The 19,327-nt window shown below is 40.1% G+C and overlaps 1 protein-coding gene across 2 annotated transcripts in view; it reads right to left on the bottom strand.

Annotated features, from left to right (window-relative positions):
- Positions 1 to 7,487: 7,487 nt before the first annotated feature.
- Positions 7,488 to 19,327, bottom strand: part of Sp1 (Sp1 transcription factor) — a 30,260-nt gene continuing 18,420 nt past the window's right edge. For both annotated transcript variants that reach the window (XM_074083487.1, XM_020160263.2), the window contains exons 4-6: positions 16,690 to 16,858; positions 13,099 to 13,298; positions 7,488 to 12,191 (exon numbers count right to left, since the gene is read on the bottom strand). In XM_074083487.1, the coding sequence (XP_073939588.1) occupies positions 11,878 to 12,191; positions 13,099 to 13,298; positions 16,690 to 16,858 (683 nt within the window). In that variant the 3' untranslated portion in view covers positions 7,488 to 11,877. The remainder of the gene's footprint in view (positions 12,192 to 13,098; positions 13,299 to 16,689; positions 16,859 to 19,327) is intronic.

The following is a 19,327-nucleotide window of genomic DNA, read 5'->3' as shown; positions in this document are numbered from 1 at the left end:
ACACAGCCATCTAACTTTCCCACTGAGATACTTATTATTTTTTCTAATAATTTTTTGGGGGGGTGGCGGGGAGCAGTACTGGGATTTGAACTCAGCAGACTGCATATGTGCTAGGTAGGCACTCTACTGCTCGAGACATGCCTCTAGCCCAAAGATATTTATTGTTATGTCCATTTTACAGGTAAGAAAATTCAGCTTAGGTAAATTGCTCAAGGTCACTCTGCTAGGAAATACTAGAGCTGGGATTTGAACCTAGGTAAGTCTGACTACAAAGCCCAAACATTAATCTTTGTCTCATACAATGCTGTCTGAAAAATGCAAAATTCAGCAATGAAAAAAATATTTCCATTGCGTACAATAATTGCACTATTTCAATTAGGATTGTTGAGAAAATATGCAGCATTATTTGCCAGTAGGCCACTAACTAGAAAGGAAGAGTACCACTCAAACTATCACCACCAGAGGTCAGCAGACATAGGAGAAAGTCTGGTCTGTGGCAAGAATGTAGAAAGGACTTCTCTGATGACTAATACACATAGTACGCCTGTATGTATTAAACTGCAAGACTATAAAATGTGAAAGGAGGGCATAGAGTGTGTAAAGGGAATGTGAACGTGGAGATAAAAGAAGATGTATGGATTATTAAACTGGAGCCCAACTCTACCAGACTCTCTCAGCATAAGATGCCACTCATAGGTAATCATTTCTGCACCTGTGAGTAGCTGGCTTCCACGAAAATTAGAGTTAGAAGGAACTGGTTCTCTGTTTTCCTATCTTTCTGTCCTCCTGCCTAGAAGTCCTTTCTCAGAATTGATTTGCCTTAAATCAGAGATGAGGACCTGAGTACCAGCTTAGATACTGGGGTCTTTCTCCAGAGGAGCCTACACGAAAGCAAGTGAGAATTAAAGCTCCAATAGTTCTGAAGCAGCAGCTGGAAGAATGATCAAGGCTAGAGACAGCTTCCAGTCCTTCCTTGGGCCCTTCTGGGAGTCTGTGTGGCCTTGCCAATGAGGTGGAATGTTGGGTTTCCTTCAAATACCTTCCATCACTAGCTCCCAGATCAGATAAATTATAGGGATGGGGAGGATGAGGGGGAGACACAGGACAGTTGAAGATCAAAAAGCTTCTTCTGTCTGGAATGTCTCAGGAAACTATTGTCTCCAGACTGGGAACTGGGGAAGGCTGTGGCAAAAAGGCAATCTCCTCAGCAAAAGGTTTGGGTAACTACTCCTTTCAAAGAACCAATTCAGCCAGGTTGACGGGCACTACATCTGCAGTTAGATTTTAGAGTTGATTTACAGATAAAAAGGGTAATAATCTGAGAGTTGAGGGATTAGGAAGATCCTGAAGGATTACAGCATAAGAGCAAAAGCTTCTTGGATTCCACATACATAATGACTTTCAGTAGGGTCCTCTGATTTAAGTCAGCAGTGACTCAGTAATTTACCTTTGATCCTAATGATTACAGAACTAAAGTGAGTTGTTTATTCATTCAATTCAGCAAGTATCTGTGAAGAAAAAGTACCAGTGAAGAAAAGGTATTTCATTAGGTGCTGGGCCTTCAATGACAGAAATGACTCCTGTCCTCCAGGAACTTATTCTCTAGAAAGGCAGGCATAATATACACAAATAAGCAACCAGGAAATTATGTGTCATAAGAGGAATATGAGCAAGAACTATACAAGCAGAAAGACTAAGCAATTATGCCTAAGACATAAAAGATGAGGGCAGAAGAATGGGAAAGAGGGTTTCAGAGAAAGGGATATTTAAACCATCTCCATATGTAAACATGATTTTAAGAGGAAAGTGGTTGCTCCAAGCAAAGGAAATAGAAAGAGTAAAGGCACAGAGATATAAACAAAGCATATGTGTTAGGGTGGAAGAAGTGAGAAGAAAACAGCAGTATGAAATATGAAGCAGAAAATCACCACCATGGAAGACAGGCGGGGAGCATATTCCACATCTGTAATCCTAGCTACTCAGGAGGCAGAGATCAGGAGGATTGAGGTTTGAGGTTCAAAGCTAGCCCAGGCAAATAGTTCAGAGATCCTATCTCAAAAAAACCCATCACAAAGAAAGGACTGGTGGAGTGGCTCTAGGCCGAGTTCAAGCCCTAGTACAAACCCCGCCCCCTCCCCCCCCCACCGCCAAAACAAAAAACAAAACCCTAAGTAGTAATCAAAGTAAATAGTACTGGGGCAGTAGAAAAAACAAAGATAGGCCAGGCGTGGTGTTTCAAGCCTGTAATCCTAGCTACTTAAGAGGCAGAGATCAGGAGGCTCATGGTTCAAGGCTAGCCCGGGCAAGAAAATTCATGAGACTCCCTCTAAAAAATGGTGAGCCATAGTGGTGGCATGAACTTATCATCCTAAATACACCAGAAAATACAAACTGGAGGATTGCAGTAGATAGAGGTCAGCCTGGATATAAAACAAGACCCTATCTCAAAAATAACCAAAACAAAAAGGACTGGAGGTAAGACAGCCTGCCTAGGAAGCATGAGGCCCTGAGTTCAACCTCCAGTACTGCCAAAAATAAAACAACTAAGATGAAGTTGGGTATAGTTCCAGCTACTTAGGAGGCTGAGATAGGAGGATCACTTGAGTCCAGGATTTGGGGACTAGCCTGGGCTAAATAAGGTAAGGAGGGCTGGCAGAGTGGCTCAAGTGGCAGAGCAACTGTCTAGCAAGTGTGAAGCCCTGAATTCAAACCCCAGTATAGCCAAAAAAAATAAAGAGTCTTTAATCCCATTTCCTGCATGGGCAGGAAAATAGATTTATGTTCTGGCACGTTCCTGTAATCCCAGCACTCAGGAGGTTGAGGAAGGATGATTCTGAGTTCCAGGTTAGTTAGCCTGGGCTCCATGGCGAGTCCCTGGCTCTAAATAAATAAATAAGTAAGAAAAATTTGAGATTCATTGTGTAAGTAATAGTAATAGGACTGGTAATCAAATGAATGTTGGCAGGTGAAAGGGAGAACTAAAAATGATTCTAATGCAAGCATAAGTGATCAAGAGCTAGGCAATATTGTTAAAAGGAGATGGATATAAAAGATTATTTCCATCTAACATGTTGAGTTTCTCTATAGGACATTAAGATAAAATTGTCCATCAAGTTAGAGCTCAAGATTTGGGAGTCACCAACATGTATATAGCCACAGTGGATGAGACTTGCTTAAGGGAGAGAAAGTTAGAATATGGAAAAGGACATAAGACAGAAGAACTTTTAAAGGACAGAGGAAGACGTGACTATGAAAACTAAAAAAAAAATTGTCAGAAAGCCTGAAGGAGAACCAAGAGAATATCAGTGTCAGACTCTATGGAAAGAAAGCTTTATGGTGCAACAGTCAGGACTGGAGGTGTGGCTGGAGAGTGCCTGCCTCACAAGTGGAGTTCAAACTCCAGTACCAAAAAAAAAAAAAAAAAAAAAAAAAGTCCAGTCAACAAACAGTAGCACATTGTCACAGAGATCTAATGACTAGCAACTAGATGCTGGTGCACCTAGGTCACTGATATTAATAAGAAATGATGGGTGCTGAACAAAGTGGCCTGAGGAGTGAATAAAGAAAGAGAAAAATGAGTGCAAACTGCTTTCACTAACTTTGGAAAAGAATTAGATCAGTACCTTGAAAAGGAAGCAGGGGGTTTTCAGAATGGGGAAGAAGGGTTGACTGGATAATGCTTATAATAGGTTAACAAAAGGGAACCAAAGGAAAGACTGAAGATAAAAGGAGAACATAACATAGAAACGAAGAAAAAAAGTAAAATAAATGCAGGTGGGAGCACCAGTGATAGGGTTGGCCTTGCAAAGGAAAAATTGTATTTCTCTCTGAGGAAGAGAGGGAGGGCCTAAGTTGGTGGAAATATGTCTGTAATGAAGAGTTTGAAGAAATGTATGCTTCTATCTTCTTCATGAACTAAGAGACAAATCATCTGCTGAAAATGAGGTTAAGATTGGGAAGCTAGCAATTAGTAGTGTCTTTATTTGCCAAACTATGAAGTCCTTGGTGGCAGGGCCTGTCTTATTTAACTTTTCATCCTCAACTGTAGTACCTGTACAGAGTAAAGGTTCAATAAATGTTTACTAAGTGAAGAGATAACAATACTACTATTGTCATTTTAGGGTGTAAAAACTAAGAACACAAAATGAACATGCACCCCAAAACAGGCAAGTGAACTCCCAACATCAAGTATTGAGGGGCTGGGGATGTAGCTCAGCGGTAGAGTGCACTTACCTGGCACACACAAGGCCCTGAGTTCATTCCCCAGCACCCCAGCAGGCTAGGGAAAAGTCAACTATTGAAATGTTATATTGCCAATTGCTGTATGAGGAAACTAAATGGCTGAGTATTGATAAAGCAGACAAAATTCAGATAAGCAAAATAATTGAGAATGCTTGTCAGCATAGTATAAACAACTGACCTAAGATTTCTTGGATAGGAAAGGAAGTAAAACCATAACCTGATGGGAAATTGGGGAATAACCTTTATTTAGAAGGACCATAGTCCAGATTTAATGTTAGATATAGTCTGGTATTCACTAAATGTAAAATATGTTGTGGCTAGATCTTGTTTTTTTTCTTTTTTCTTTTTTTTGGTGATACTGGGGTTTGAATTCAGAGCCTCGCCACCAGCCCTTTTTTGTGTTGAGTATTATAGAGATAGGGTCTCATGAACTATTTGCCAGGGCTGGCCTCAAATCGTGATCCTCCTTATCTCTGCCTTCCGAGTATCGAGGATTACAGATGTGAGCCACTGGCATTCAGCTAGATCTTGGTTTCTAAATACTGTTCTCCAATAAAAGGAACCAAGGTTCCTTAGAGAAAATAGCTGTTCCTAGTGCTAGAGCAGATAAAGACGTGTCTAAAGCACCTTGTCTACCAAAAAGCAAAAAAGTGCTCAAAACACAGGATATTAAATATCAAAGCCAACCTGAAAGACCTCCCAATGGCCAAAGCTGGGACAATTTAAGCAATAATGTAAAATTACATTATAACAAAGTATAAAATAAATATACATGAATTTATACTAATATAAATGACTAAGAAAATGGAGCTAAAAATTCCTTAAAGAACTCCAAATAATAAATGTAGATACTACCAGTTCTAGTGGGTGGTTTAATTCCCATCAACTTCACTGATGTTGGGATATTACTGATTTACTTCCAAAGAGTAAGGAGAAAAAAAGTAACTTCCTAGTGGAGAAACCTGGCTAACACTAAATCAAGTGGCAAATATTATCACGGGTAGTATTATGTGCTTATCACATAGCTCTTGATAGAATGTCAAGAGTACTTCACCTCTGTGGTATTCTTTCAAAAATCCCATATGCTAAGACTAACAATGAGCAAAACATCAGACAAATCCAGATTGGGTTGATATTCTATAGGTTATCTGGCCAATTTTCTGAGACTGTTCAAGTCATAATAAAACAATGCTGAGGCCAGGTGCTGGTGGCTCATGCCTGTAATCCTAGCTACTCAGGAGGCAGAAATCAGATTTTGAAGCCAGCCAGGGCAAATAGTTTCATGAGACCCTATCTCCAAAAACCCTTCACAAAAACAAGGCTGGTGGAGTGGCTCAAAGTGAAGGCTCTGAGTTCAAGTCCCAGAACCTCAAAATTAAAAAAAAAGTAAAATTTAAAAAATGCTGAGGAACTGTCAGAGAAGAATGGGAAGACTAGTAAATGCAAATGTAGCACCTGGAATGGATCCTGAAACAGAAAGGTGACAATGGGAAAACTGTGAAATCTACAGTCTGAAGTTAGCTAATGTCACATACCAATGTCAGCTTCTTTTTTGCAATGTACCATGGTAATGTGCTTAGAATGGAGGAAACTGGTACAGGTTTTATGGAAACTCTGTAATCTCTTTGCAGTTTTTCTGTAAATCTAAAATTATCATCTCCCCCCGAAAAAGAAAATTATTCCAAAATTGTGGGGTTTTTTGGAGGTGCTAGGCTTTGAACTCAGGTCCTCATGCTTGCTGGGCAGGCACTCTTACCATTTGAGCCACTCCACCATTAACTATTCCAAAATTAAAAGCTAATTTAAAAAATGGTTAGGGCTAAGCTTGGTAGCACATCACAAATTCAATATTCAGCATGAGGCAGAAGGATCATGAGTTCAAGGCCACCCTGGGTTACATAGCTAGACACTGTCACACACACACACAAAAAGATTGGGACTGCCTATCTTCTTCTTGGTCCTCTCCAACCTTTTTTCTTCTTTTGAGGGTACTGGGGACCGAATTCAGGGCCTCACACTTGCTAGGCAAGTTATCTACCATTGAAGTACACCCCTGGCCCTTGGTCCTCCACATTTCTATGAAGTCATGGCACACTTACTTGATCATGAAACTTTACCTGGGATTAAAGTGTATGTGTAACTGCACTGATTAACATGTATGAAAGCACAACACTGTGTAGGTGGAAACCTTTGTGGGGTTCAGAATATGAAGTTATAACCATATACTCCCCACTCCCAACCCTCTCAATACACCAGAGACATGTCTTTTTTATTAAAAAACTTTTTTTAATTGGTTTACAAAGGAGCTACAGACTACATTGAAACTAATCTTTGTACAAAAAGGCAAAAATAAAGAAGGGGGGAAAAAAGAGCCCCAAAATATCCAGAAACAAAAAGTAGGGAAAGAGACAAGAAAGGAAGCTACAAAAGGTGCAGGAGGAAACTTAAAGACAAGAGATTAGCATCATACACACAGGAGTGAGAGGGGAAAAGAGCAAGATGAGAGAGCATTTAAAAGTATTTACCCACACAGCCCTGGTGATAATTGGATTGGAACCAACAACAAACACAGCACGAGATCATTTAAGAGGTTTAAAAGGCAACAGTGGTATGGAGACTGGTTATTGCCAGTATTAAGAAAGTGAAATAAACTTGTTTTAGGCACCAGATTGGAGCACCAACCCCTCGCACCAGGATGACAGACTTGGGCAGAGGGAGGAGGTCCTGGGGCAGCTGCCATTGGTGTGTGTAGAATGGATCTCCTTGGGTCAATCTCAGCATATTCTCCCCCAAAGCCTTTGTGTACTAGACTCTAGGTAAGGACTATGGGATGTCACTGAGAGAAAAAGGATGATCAGAAATATGAAGAGCTGCTCTTATCCACATTGTTCAAGAGGAGTTAGTTACTGGAAAAGCTGGGTAAATGGGGCCCTTGGCCCTGTGGAGAAGGCACAATGTGATTCCTGAAGGCAAGAATGGGAAAGCGCACAATCCAGGGGAGGTATCAAAAGTCCTCAATACTTACAGCTCCAGCCTAATCCCATTTGTCATACCTTTTTTCTGATAGTAAACTGGGACTCAGGGAGTGGAGGGCAGATCACTGTCCCTCTACTCCCTTAGCCAAGACAAGGAATGCTGGGCTATTTGAGTAACAAGGGGCAAATGTGAAAAAATACCCTTCTCTCAAATGAATATTGTAGAGAAATCTTTTTTTTTGCAGTACTAAGGCTTGAACTCAGGGCCTACACCTTGAGCCACTCTACCAGCCCTTTTTTTGTGATGATTTTTTTTTTTTTTTTGAGATAGGGTCTCGTGAATTATTTGCATGGGCTGGCTTTGAACCCCAATCCTCCTGATCTCTGCCAACTGAGTAGCTAAGATTACAGGTGTGAGCCACCAGTGCCTGGCCTCTTTTCCAGTCCTTTGAAAGTCAAAGACCTAGGGTAGGAATGAAGCTGGGACTCCCCTTCTTTTCCTTTCCCAGTCTTCAATCTAAGGCAAGTGAGCCAAGTCTGGAAGAGGGAGTAGGAATTTTAAGCTTAAGGCTGCTTCCTGGGGTGAGGGGGTGCTTAGGGAAGGCAGACAAAGAAAAAAAACAGGTCATTCTCAGAGCTGGTCTGCTCATCCTCCTAGAAGAGGTTTGTAACCCTCGGAATAGAGCCAAGAGAAGCATCAGAGAGAACACAATCTCACAAACAAAAGTAATAAGCTGCCCATATTTTATCAGCAGTTTTCAAAAGCAATGTTTTCCGGGGTTGGAGAAGTGCCATATCTTCCTCTTTCCCCAAAGCTACTGCTGCCACCGTTCATCCTTGTACATAAGTTACCACCTCTCTTCTAAAGGAAGATGAAACTCTGAGATTTTATATTTCTCCTCCCAACCCAAGAGGCTACCCAGCTTTTGTCAAGGGGGAAGGAGAGCTAAGCAAAGGGACCCTTACTTGAGGCAGCTAGACTATCCTCATTTCCTTGGTTCCTGATCTCAAAACTCTTCTGATCTGATCCCAAGGTCCAAAGGACATCAGGGTACTTACAAGTGAATGAAAATTTTAATCATGTAGCACCAGGGCTCCCCCGAAGCATGAGAGGGACCTGATTAGTACCCCCTAAAAGAACCCCTTAAAAAGTATATAAATTTATTGCGTCCTAGCAAAGACCTGCAGCTTCCAGTATTCACATCATGTGAAGATATTAACAATACAAAATATATTCTGAAAGTCAAACACCTGCAGTTCATAGTGCTTTCTCAGATTTGTTAAAAAAATACAATGCTTAGTTTCCTACATAGGAATATACAAAAGCAAAAAATATATATATATATATGTATATAGTAGAAATAAATCAGCCATAGTAATTTACAGCTTTTGTCTCCAACCCTCCCCCAATCATAATCTTTACCCCATACTTTAGTCTATACTTTTTGGGATCAAAGGTTCTATTTATTCGGAAACCAAACTGAGAAATATCCATTAAATTGCATTTTATATAGCACCCACATATTGCCAGCTAGAAGTTCCCTGAAAGGAAGATGGTGTGAGTTATCAACTTCTCTGGGTAAAAAGTGAAAGTTAAATAAGCAGATGAATGTGAATGGGCAACATGAAAGGACAAGGAATGAGTGCTTTAGTATTACTATTTGTCTGCATCCCCTACCCTGCAAAGTTTGGTCATTAAAAAATTTTAAAACTTATGAAAAAATTTTCAGAGTCAATATGCATGTCAGATACATTAATTTCTGCTAGCCAAAAGTTCAGGGAAAGAGTATTTTCAGTGATGATCTCCTGACTCAAGGAATGTAATCTCTTAACTTCCTGTGGAAAAGATAGAATGGCTCACTGCAGCTTGGAGACTGAAGCAGAAGCCGCTTCCATTTTAGGGCCAAACAAGATACCGGATCTGAAGCTTCCTTGATGAGAAGGTAATAGGACAAATGGAAAAGAATAGGATATTAATTAACTTATGGCAATATTAATGAAAGGGGTGTAGAGGGTAAACCAGTAGCTTTTCACCCAAGAGAGAAACACCATCAAATAATTTTATCTAAAAGCTTACAGTCCTCAACATCATTTAGTTAAACATCTAATAATTTCATAGTGGAGAAGATTCTATTCTTTGAAATGCTCTAGCCAAATACTGCACACTTCAATTGAGTTATCCTGCCCCCTTCTTCCAAAAGATGCCAAAGTACATGATTGCTAACATAATTAATAGGGTATGAGTTCTGCCTTTCAGGGCAACGAAAGGCTTTGAGTGGGAATAAAGGATGTGATGGTTGCTAGGTATGAATGACTTTTACTTCAGCATTACTAGAATGTATCTGAGGAAGTTTCTTGCAATAGTTCCCAAGTGTTGATAACAGTATTAAGTCTACAGAGAAAGGATCAAATGGAATGAACTATTGTTTAGAGTATTAACAGCTATTATATTTCAGGTTAACAACAACACAAATTTACCCAAAACCTAATTTGGATGGATTTTATATAAAATTTATAGTAAAATCACAGTGTCATCTACTTATAGGCAAGATAAAAAAGACTTAAGAACAAGAGCTCTGCTATAGATCTGGATGTTGGTTTCATTTTCAAACACAAAAATAGTTTCTTCTTTAAAAGTGCAAGAGAATATACCCCATTCATAATTTTAGCTGATTTAGCATAAGCAGAGAAATGACCTCAGGAACATACCCAGGTTTTCAGTTAGATTTCTAGGTAATGGCCTGAAAGGCATTTTGATCTGAATTTGATTTATTTTCCAACAATTTCAAATATAATTTCTCATCTGTATGTAGATAATATACAGGCACAAACAGACATTCATACACTCACTCATACACAAATACTTCACTTTTTCTATCAGATCAGGGTAATCTTTTTTATTGCAGGTCTTTTTTAATATTGGCTAACAGAAAACCTGTCCCCAACCTAGCAGATTACACACATACACACAGCCATTTCCATACTTGCTCACAGTGAAAAGCTCTCTGACAAGATACCAGGTCAAGAGAGACAATGCATTAATGGCTGGTCCTTGAGGACAATTCTGGTTGCGTTTAAATATCCGTGCCAAGTGCACAGAGTTCCCTGCCGCTATAATTTTTGAATCAGTCTCTTCTGGAATCAGGCCATCAAAAAGCAGGATGATTTCTCCCAATTTCTCCTATAAACCACAGTGGTAAGACAAGATTTCTTTTTGTTCTGGGCTATCATTCCCATGATTGTGTGCTTCCTTTTCCTTTAGAAACCACCCAAGTACATTCAAGGAAGAGTTAAGGGAAAAGAATCGTAAGAACCACTGTCTTGTCACTGGCACATGCTCTTGAGTTCTGCATAATGGAAACCCGGAACAGATTCATTGGCTGATACTCCTTAACATAATGGGAAAGAAACTACCAGAGATGTTCAAAAGAGGAAGTGTACTTACTTTCAAAATGTGAACTCAAAAGCCCATATGTCAAAGCTTAGAGCTACCTTGGAAGACAAAATCCAAATGTTCTACTAATTCCTGAACCCAAGTACTATGTGTCACTTCCTCTTCTGAGCACATCTTTTTCCTACTGCAAGCTCCTGTCTATTATTTGACCATTTTCTTGACAGTTTATACAAACCAGTCTCAGATTATTCCCTTCAAAGAGTCTCTTATACAGTTCCACAGAAAGACTTCTGATTCCTGATCTTAGAGCAGTTAATGAAGGGAGATGTTTGACTCTCCAGCACAAAGAAGGTGCCTGCGTCAGTAGTATTTTGAACACTCCCTCCTCAGCTACCCTCAAGCATTAGACTGGGCTTCAAGGTTTCTGCTGCTGGGACTAAAGTCTTTAATTGAAGGTTGACAAAAGTGCCTAATTCAATGATCACTATCAAAACCAAAACATGAAGTGATCGGTGAGAGGAGGGGAGACAGAAAAGGTTGAGTCAGGAAAGGAGTGCAAGAAGCTGATCCCAAATAAAAAGACAAAATTAAGAAAGAAAACACATTATGTATGTATATATAAACTAAAAGCAGAGCATATGAATGCTTACTCTGGTGGAAAGCCAAGACAACATCTATAGAAAAGCTTGATGTGTCACAACAAGGCTCAGCCATAGGGAAATAAGGCAATATTAAAAAAAAAAAAAAAATGACCAAGGTATTTTGGTCACAGAATGGTCTTCTTCCTCCTCCCAGCCAACCCCTGTGAATGCATTTTTATATATCTTTATATATATATATATATATATATATATAATATAGAATCTGTTTTGTTAAAAAGTATTTCAATGATCATATATATTTATCAAGGCATGATGGCTTTAGGAAAAGGGGGGGAATCCATCATGGGAGAGCTGAGAAGGGGAAACGCAGGAAGGGGAGGAGGCTGGGGTAAGAAGTGTAAGAAGAAACTGGGATCAAACAAATGCTCAAAGGGTGGCACCAACAGAATTTTCACTAATGTTTCCCACCTTCAAAGAGGCACTGATGATATAGGTGGGTACCAGAACCCCATCTCTTCTCTTGTATCCCTTCCCCAATTCTTCCCACCACCACGCATTTTAATGCCTCATGGCTCTCTCCCACATGTCTCTTGGACCCATGCTACCTTGCATCCCGGGGTTGATGGGTATTGGCCCATGTGTCTCTGGCCCCAGTTGCCTAATCTCAGAAGCCATTGCCACTGATATTAATAGACTGCAGATCTGCCACCTGCATAACGTTGATACCACTGTTGGCAAGACGGGCAATACCCTCTGGACAGATGGCCTCCATGGCTACCATATTGGTGGTAATAAGGGCTGAAGGGGTGGCAGAGCCGCTGCCTTCTGAACCTGCCCCACTGTCCAGGGGCAAAGTGCCCACACTCAGGGCTACACCTGGGCCTCCCTTCTTATTCTGGTGGGTCTTGATATGCTTTGACAGGTGATCACTCCTCATGAAGCGCTTAGGACACTCAGGGCAGGCAAATTTCTTCTCACCTAAGTAAAGGAAGAGAAAGAAGGTAAGAAATGGCCACGTCAAAACTGGGAGTATTTGGTCAAATTCATCACCTTTAAACTACAAAATATAAGGCTGGTCTTAGAAGGCAGTAAGAGTAATCAGGCAAGTATCTTTTCCTTTTTGAGAGAAGAAAAGCAAATGAAAGTTGGGAAATATTTAGTAAGCAAGGCAGAACTTAGCAGAAAAATAGGCAGGACAAGAGCAGAGAGCTATAGCTCACACCTGTAATCCCACCTACTTGGGAGGTAGAGATTGGGAGGACTTCAATTGAAGGGCAAAAAGTCAGCAAGACCCCACCTTAACAAATAAGCCAGGTGGGGTGGCACATGCCTATGGGAGGATAGAAGAATCATGGTCTGAGGGGGGCCCAGGCGAAAAAAGCAGAGAACCTATCTGAAAAAAAAAAAAAAAAAAAAAAAAGTTGAAAGTTGAAAAGTAGGCATGACAAAGACTAGAAAAGAGCCAGGTGCCTGTGGCTTTCTTCTATAATCCTAGCTACTCAGGAGGCAGAGATCAGGAGGATCACGGTTCAAAGGCAGCCCAGGCAAATAGTTTGTGCCTCAATACCCTATCTTGAAAAAACCCACCACAAAAATGGATGGTGGAGTGCCTCAAGGTGTGGGCCCTGAGTTCAAACTCCAGTACTACCAAAAAAAAAAAAAAAAAAAAAAAAAGACTAAGAAAGAGTAACAGGACTGGCGTCTCTCCTGCAAAATCTCACTTGAAGCCTAGATCCTTAAAAATTTTCAAATTAGCTTCAATTCCATTTGACTCATATTTGGTTTCACACATAAGTTGCTCAGAAATTTTAGTTATTTCATAGGCATACTGTATCTTTCCATTCTGGTCTATTACTATTTCTCTTTTTCTTAGGCTCTTGATTACCTGTGTGTGTGCGTTTGTGTCTCTGAAGCTCATCTGAACGTGTGAAGCGTTTCCCACAGTATGACCAGGTACACATGAATGGCCTCTCTCCTGTATGCCAGCGCAAATGTGCCCGTAGATGTGAGGTCTTGCCATATACTTTGCCACAGCCTTGGATGTGGCAAATGTGCTGTTTCTTTTTGCCAGGATCTCCAGAGCCTCTGAAAGTTGAAACACAATTATTTATAACTCATTCTGGAACAGAAATTAAAGAACCACAAAGTAGAACTGGAGCTGTGGCTCAAGTAGAGCACCCTGCTTTGCAAGCTTGAAGCCTGAATTTAAACACAAGTCCACCAAAATAAATAAATAAATAAATAAACAAATTCCAGAAAATATTAACAGCAATTACCCAAACACCCAAAACTAATTCAAACTTTTTTATTTACTTGTTCATACATTTCTTTTTTGAGACAGGATATCATATGTTGCCAAGTCTCCCTCCTAAGTGTTGGGATTACATACAGGTGTGCATCACCACACCTGGCCCCAAACTTTTGTTTTTTAAAAAAAGGCTTCTTTTAGAATCATAAGATAAATCTTGAGCTGACTTTGTGACTCTGGTTTGTTTTTTTGGGGTGGGGGGGTACTGGGGTTTGAACTCAGGACCTATACCTTGGGCCATTCCATCAACCCTTTTTTTGTGAAGAGTTTTTCAAGATAGGGTCTCAAAAATTATTTGCCTGGGGTGGCTTCAAACCAAGACTCTCCTGTCTCTGCCTCCTGAGTAGTCAGGATTACCGGTGTGAGCCACCAGCGCCCGGCTTGACTCTGGTTCTTAATTCCCAAAACACAAGTTGTTAGGTTTCCTTTCTACTGAATTATTTGCTCTTTCTTGCTCTATTGTTCCTTAATCAACTTCATAGATCGTTAAGTTTTTTTCTGTTGTTGTTGGCTGTACTGGGGTTTGAACTTGGGACCTCACTGCTTGCTAGGCAGAAGCTCTACTAATAGAGCCACTCCACCACCCCTTTTTCGAATTGTGCATTTTCAAGATAGGGTCTCTCGAACTATTTGCCTGGGCTGGCTTCAAACTGTGATCCTTTTGATCTCTGCCTCCTGAGTAGCTAGGATTACAGGTGTAAATCCCTGGCACATGGCTAGGTTGTAAGTTTTAAGAGATGATTCTTATGGTGACTTGTGAAGTAGGGAGGCTTTTTGTTGTTATTGTTTTGTTTTTGGTTTTTTTTCCCAGAAGTTTAAGTTTCAATCCAAGTATTTCCGATGGTGACAATTTTTGGCTTGGGATTAATTTAATAAGCAAAATATGTGTTGACTTAAGTACCTGGTAGAGAACTTTAAAAGAAAATATATTTTACAATGATAGAACTTCTCACCTAGAGTAGGGGTCAAGAACCAAATGGAAAAGATTGAAAGCTGAAAAGGGGGGCTGGTGAAGTGGCTCAAGTGGTAAGAGTGCTTGCCTAGCAAGTGTGAGGCCCTAGGTACTGCCCCCCATAAGGGGAGAGAGAGAAAGAGAGAAAAGAAAAAAGAAAAGAAAAGCTGAAAAGGTAGGGCAATATCAAGAGACATGGGGAAAAGGAGGATGGGCTGGATAAAATTATAAGAAGGTGTAAGAAAGGAACAGTCAGATGTGTGGTAATGCCTGTAGTCCCAGCTACTAGAGAGGATGAAGCAAGAGACTGCTTAAGCACAGGAGTTTGAAGTCAGCCTAGGCAATACAGTAAGACTGTGTCTCAAAAAAAAAACAAAAACCAAAAGGAACAAGATACATTAATTCCACCCCCACACACAGAGCAGATTCAAACTCTAAGAAATCAGCTCTGAAGCTGGGCGCTGGTGGCTCAGACCTGTAGTAATCCTAGCTACTCAGGAGGCAGAGATTAGGAGGATCATGGTTTGAAGCCAGCCAGGGCAAAGAGTTCAAGAGACCCTATCTTGAAAAAAAACATCAAAAAACGGGCTGGTGGAGTGGCTCAAGGTATGGGTCCTGAGTTCAAGTCCCAGTACAAGAAACAAACAAACAAAAAAGAAATCAGCTCTTAAAACATCCTTGCCAAACCAAACCAATTTGTTCCATAAATGGACACCGAGAAGGGAATTTTTTCTTTCCTTTTTCTTTTTGGTGGTACTGGGGATTGAATACAGGGCCTCTCTACCATTTTCAGCACACCTCTAGTTGTTTTGCTTTTAATTTGTTTTTCAGATAGAGTCTTATCTGCTTTTGAGCAGACTGGCCTCAGACCACTATCCTCCTAATACTACCTTCTGAGTAGCTAGAATCACAGGCATGTACACCACCCCAACACATCACCCTCTGGGGTTTTAAGAGCAAAGGAAAAAACCTAACAGAAATGAAATTATACTTAGGTGGAAATCAGGGAACTTCCTTCAAATATATAAGCCACTTTAGGCTTTGTTAGAGGTTAGTTGTAGTGTGCTCAATGCTTTTGACTAAGGGGCAACACCTAGTCTTTTTCCAGAAACAACAAAGGGTAAACTCCAAATAACAGAAATGATTTTGTTTTGGTATGTTTCTTGATTTTTTTATTTTTGTGTTTATTTTATTCAAACAAAACTTTGCATTTAAAAAGACTAAGTAATTTTCTATTCTTTTTCAAAAGCACAGATTTCAAGTAAAAAAATGGTACTTTGAACTCTCCAGAAGTAAATAACAGAAGCTACTAATTACAGAACAACTTTCAGAACTCTACTCTTCAGGATGCTTTAGATTCCTTTTCTGTCTGTAGTAAGGATTTTTGTCTACTTTGAGTCAAAGGAAGACTCTGGAAAACTCATGATTCTCACAAAACTACTGTAAAAAATTCATTATAGGAGGTAGGTTTCTTTTTTTCTCTGCTGTTTTGCAAGCTATCATGGTAAAACCATCTCAAAACAGGAATTTGGTGGTAATCATTAGACTAACTGGCTCTATGTGATTTCCTTATCTGTAGGTTAAAGTGGGGAATTACTAAGGCCCCAATGTCTTAAGAATCAATGAAGTCAGACAGGGCGCTGCACCCCTAAAAATCCTAGGACTTTGGAGGCAGAGGGAGAAAGATTGTGAACTTGAGGTCAGTCTGAGGTCATATCTCAAAAAAACAAAACAGCAACAAAAACTCCAAGGACTCAGGCAAGCTCAGCGGTAGAGTGCTTGGCAAACATATACAGGCCCTGGGATGGATCCCCAATATTACAAAAACAAAAATAAGTCAATGACAGGTCAGAGATGGACTCAAGAATCCCATAATATAACCCATTAAAATGTACCTGTACTTTCCTTTGTAACATTGCTGAGACTTAAATATTATAAAATTTACCTTCTTCCTCTTACTTCCAAATCTATTAATTTTTCTTTATACTCAAAAGAGTTAACTGGGGGCTGAGCAGGATAGCACCTTCCTATAATTCTAACTATGTGGGAGAGAAAAGCTTGAGATGATCTAAAAAACTAATGCAATAAGGGCTGGGGGCATGATTCAAGTGGTTGAGGTAGAGCACTTGCTTGGAAGGTCCTGAGTTCAAACTCCAGTACCACCACAAAAAAAAAAAAAAGAAAGAAAAACGTTAACTAGATTTGGATCAACTCACCTTCCTTCACTATCTTTACAGTAGGGACAGGTGCACGCTTCCCTCCGGGTCCTCCGACCAGCTTGGGGCTGTGGATCTGGGCTGTTCTCTCCTTCTTCTCCTCCTGCTGTGTCATCATGTATTCCATCACCACCAGTCCCATGAAGGCCAAGCTGAGCTCCATGATCGCCTGAAATTAAGAGAGAAAAGGGTCAAGGTGGAAAGTGGGAAGCATATGATAGCCACAAGAATCTCACTGACAGCTCACATTCAAAGCACCGTTTCTTCAATATATTTTGCCCATTGAGGTGAGGTCTTGCTATGTTATCCAGGCTTACCTTGAATTCCTGGGCTCAAGCAAGCATCGTATCTCAGTTTCCCAAGTAGCTGGGACTACAAATGTAAGCCACCATGACCAGCTCTATTCACAGTTCTGAGGTCACATTCAATGACAATACCCATATATTAAATTTCAAGAATTGTCACTGAAAATCAAAAGAGCCAATAGGTAAATAAGGGCTGGGGGTATTGCTCAAGTGGTAGAATGGTTGCCTAACAAGTGTGAGGCCCAAAGTTCAAAACCCCAGCAACACACACACACATACACACACACACAAACACAAACCCAGAAAAGTCATTAAGTAAATTAAAAAAAAAAATTATCTTATGGTGGTGCTGAAGATCAGGTCCAGGGCCTCATGCATTCTTGGCAAGTAATCCAGCACAAAAATACACCTCTAGCCCCATCTCAGAATTTTAAAAATTCAAATCTACTTGTAATTTTCACCTACCAGATTACCCAAAGTTAAAAAGTCTGATAAATTGGACATGATGGTTCATACCTATAATCCCAGCTGGGGCTAATGTGAGATGAGTGCCTGAGTCCAGGAATTTAAGGCCAGCCTGTTCCACATAAAAACTCTGATAACATTCATACTGGCAAATACTAGCCTAGGGAAATAAACATTTTCATATCCAGGTGGTAATAAACTAGTACAACCTTTTTATGTTTTGTTTCAGAGACAGGGTCCCACTATGTAACCCAGGCTGGCCTCAAACTCAAGATCTTTCTATCTCAGCCACGAAGTGCTGGGATTACAGGTGTGGGCATTATGCTAGGGATTGAACCCAAGGCCTTATACACGGCAGGCACATGTTCTACCACTGGGCTGTAGCTCTCCAGCCTATGGCTGAGACTTATAGGTATGTGCCACTGAGCATGGCTTTATAGGTAATTTTATTAGGAAAGTACTTTTTGCTCTTTTTAAATTATCTTATGTATGAGTTTTATAGGAAAAATATCTTGAGGAGTGATTTCCCATGGTGGTAAATCATGGACTAAGATATACACTAATATTTTGTTTAGTCAATCTACTTTAAAATCTGTACTTATTACTGAATGGAAACTAGTGAGATGGAGAATTTATCCCTTGAAATTAGCCCACAAGGCTCAGCAGGCTAACTAGTACCACCAGAAATCTACATAAAAGTTAATTTTCATGAGAAAAATTTATGAGACTAGATCCAGCTACAACACGTATTTAGAAATAAGAAAAAACTATGGCGCAAGCCAGGTGCCTGTGGCTCATGCCTGTAATCCTAGCTACTCAGGAGGCAGAGATCAGGAAGATCGTTATTTGAAGCCCTACCTCAAAAAAACAAAAAAAGGCAGGCAGAGTGGCTAAAGATGTAGGCCCTGAGTTCAAACCCCAGTACTATAGAAAACAAAACAAAAAACTTTGGTGCATACAAATAAACCATCTTCTGTAATCATTTTCCAAGTCAACCCAATTTCATCAAAATTTAAGAAACAATTCATTGCTGGACTCCAGTGGCTCACGCCTATAATCCTACTCAGGAGGCAGAGATAAGGAGTATTTAGGTTTGAAGCCACCCCTGGGCAAATAGTTTGCAAAACTCAAATGCACTCTAGTTTGCACTCTACTCAAAATGGTATAGTGCCTACCCAGCAAGCGTGAAGCCTTAAGTTCAAACTCCAGTGCCAAAAAAAAAAAAAAAAAAAAAAAGTCAGCCAACCAACCTATCAATGATAGTAAACAAAACCACCATATCTCCAGTTGTTTATAATTCCTTTAAAACAGACAGTAAAAATTAAAAGTTCTCCCAGACCCCCACCATGACATCAAAAGGTTTTGCTTTTTTGGTGGACTGGGGTTTGAACTCTGGGCTACAAATTTGCAAAGCAGGCACTCTACAGCTTGAGTCACAATTCCAGTCCCTTTTGCTCTGGTTATTTGGAGATGGTCTCATGAACTATTTGCCCAGCCTGCCCTCAAATCGAGATCCTTCCAATCTCAGCCTTTCAAGAAGCTAGGATTACAGACATGAGCTACGGGTGCCCAACTAAATTTCATTTGTTTTTTTAGAAAAAACAATGAAGAGTCTGGTCAGGAGCTTGAGGCTATCCATGTAAACATAGTGAGACTACAATCTCTAAAAATGACAGGAGGATCAAGAGTTTGAGGTCAGTTTGGGTTACATAGCAAGAAAATGTCTCAAAAATAAATAATTAAAGATTAAAAGTAAAAATTATTTAAAAGGATGAAGGTTGGGGGTATAGCAGTGATAGAGGGCTTCCTTAGGTTCAATTCACAGTACCATCATCAAAAAAAAAAAAAGAAAAGAAAAAGAAAAAAGG

Source organism: Castor canadensis, chromosome 8, assembly GCF_047511655.1.
Source record: "Castor canadensis chromosome 8, mCasCan1.hap1v2, whole genome shotgun sequence".
In the NCBI taxonomy this organism is placed as follows: domain Eukaryota; kingdom Metazoa; phylum Chordata; class Mammalia; order Rodentia; family Castoridae; genus Castor; species Castor canadensis.
Note: the sequence above shows the minus strand (reverse complement) of the source record. Positions and strands in the feature narration are given on the sequence as shown.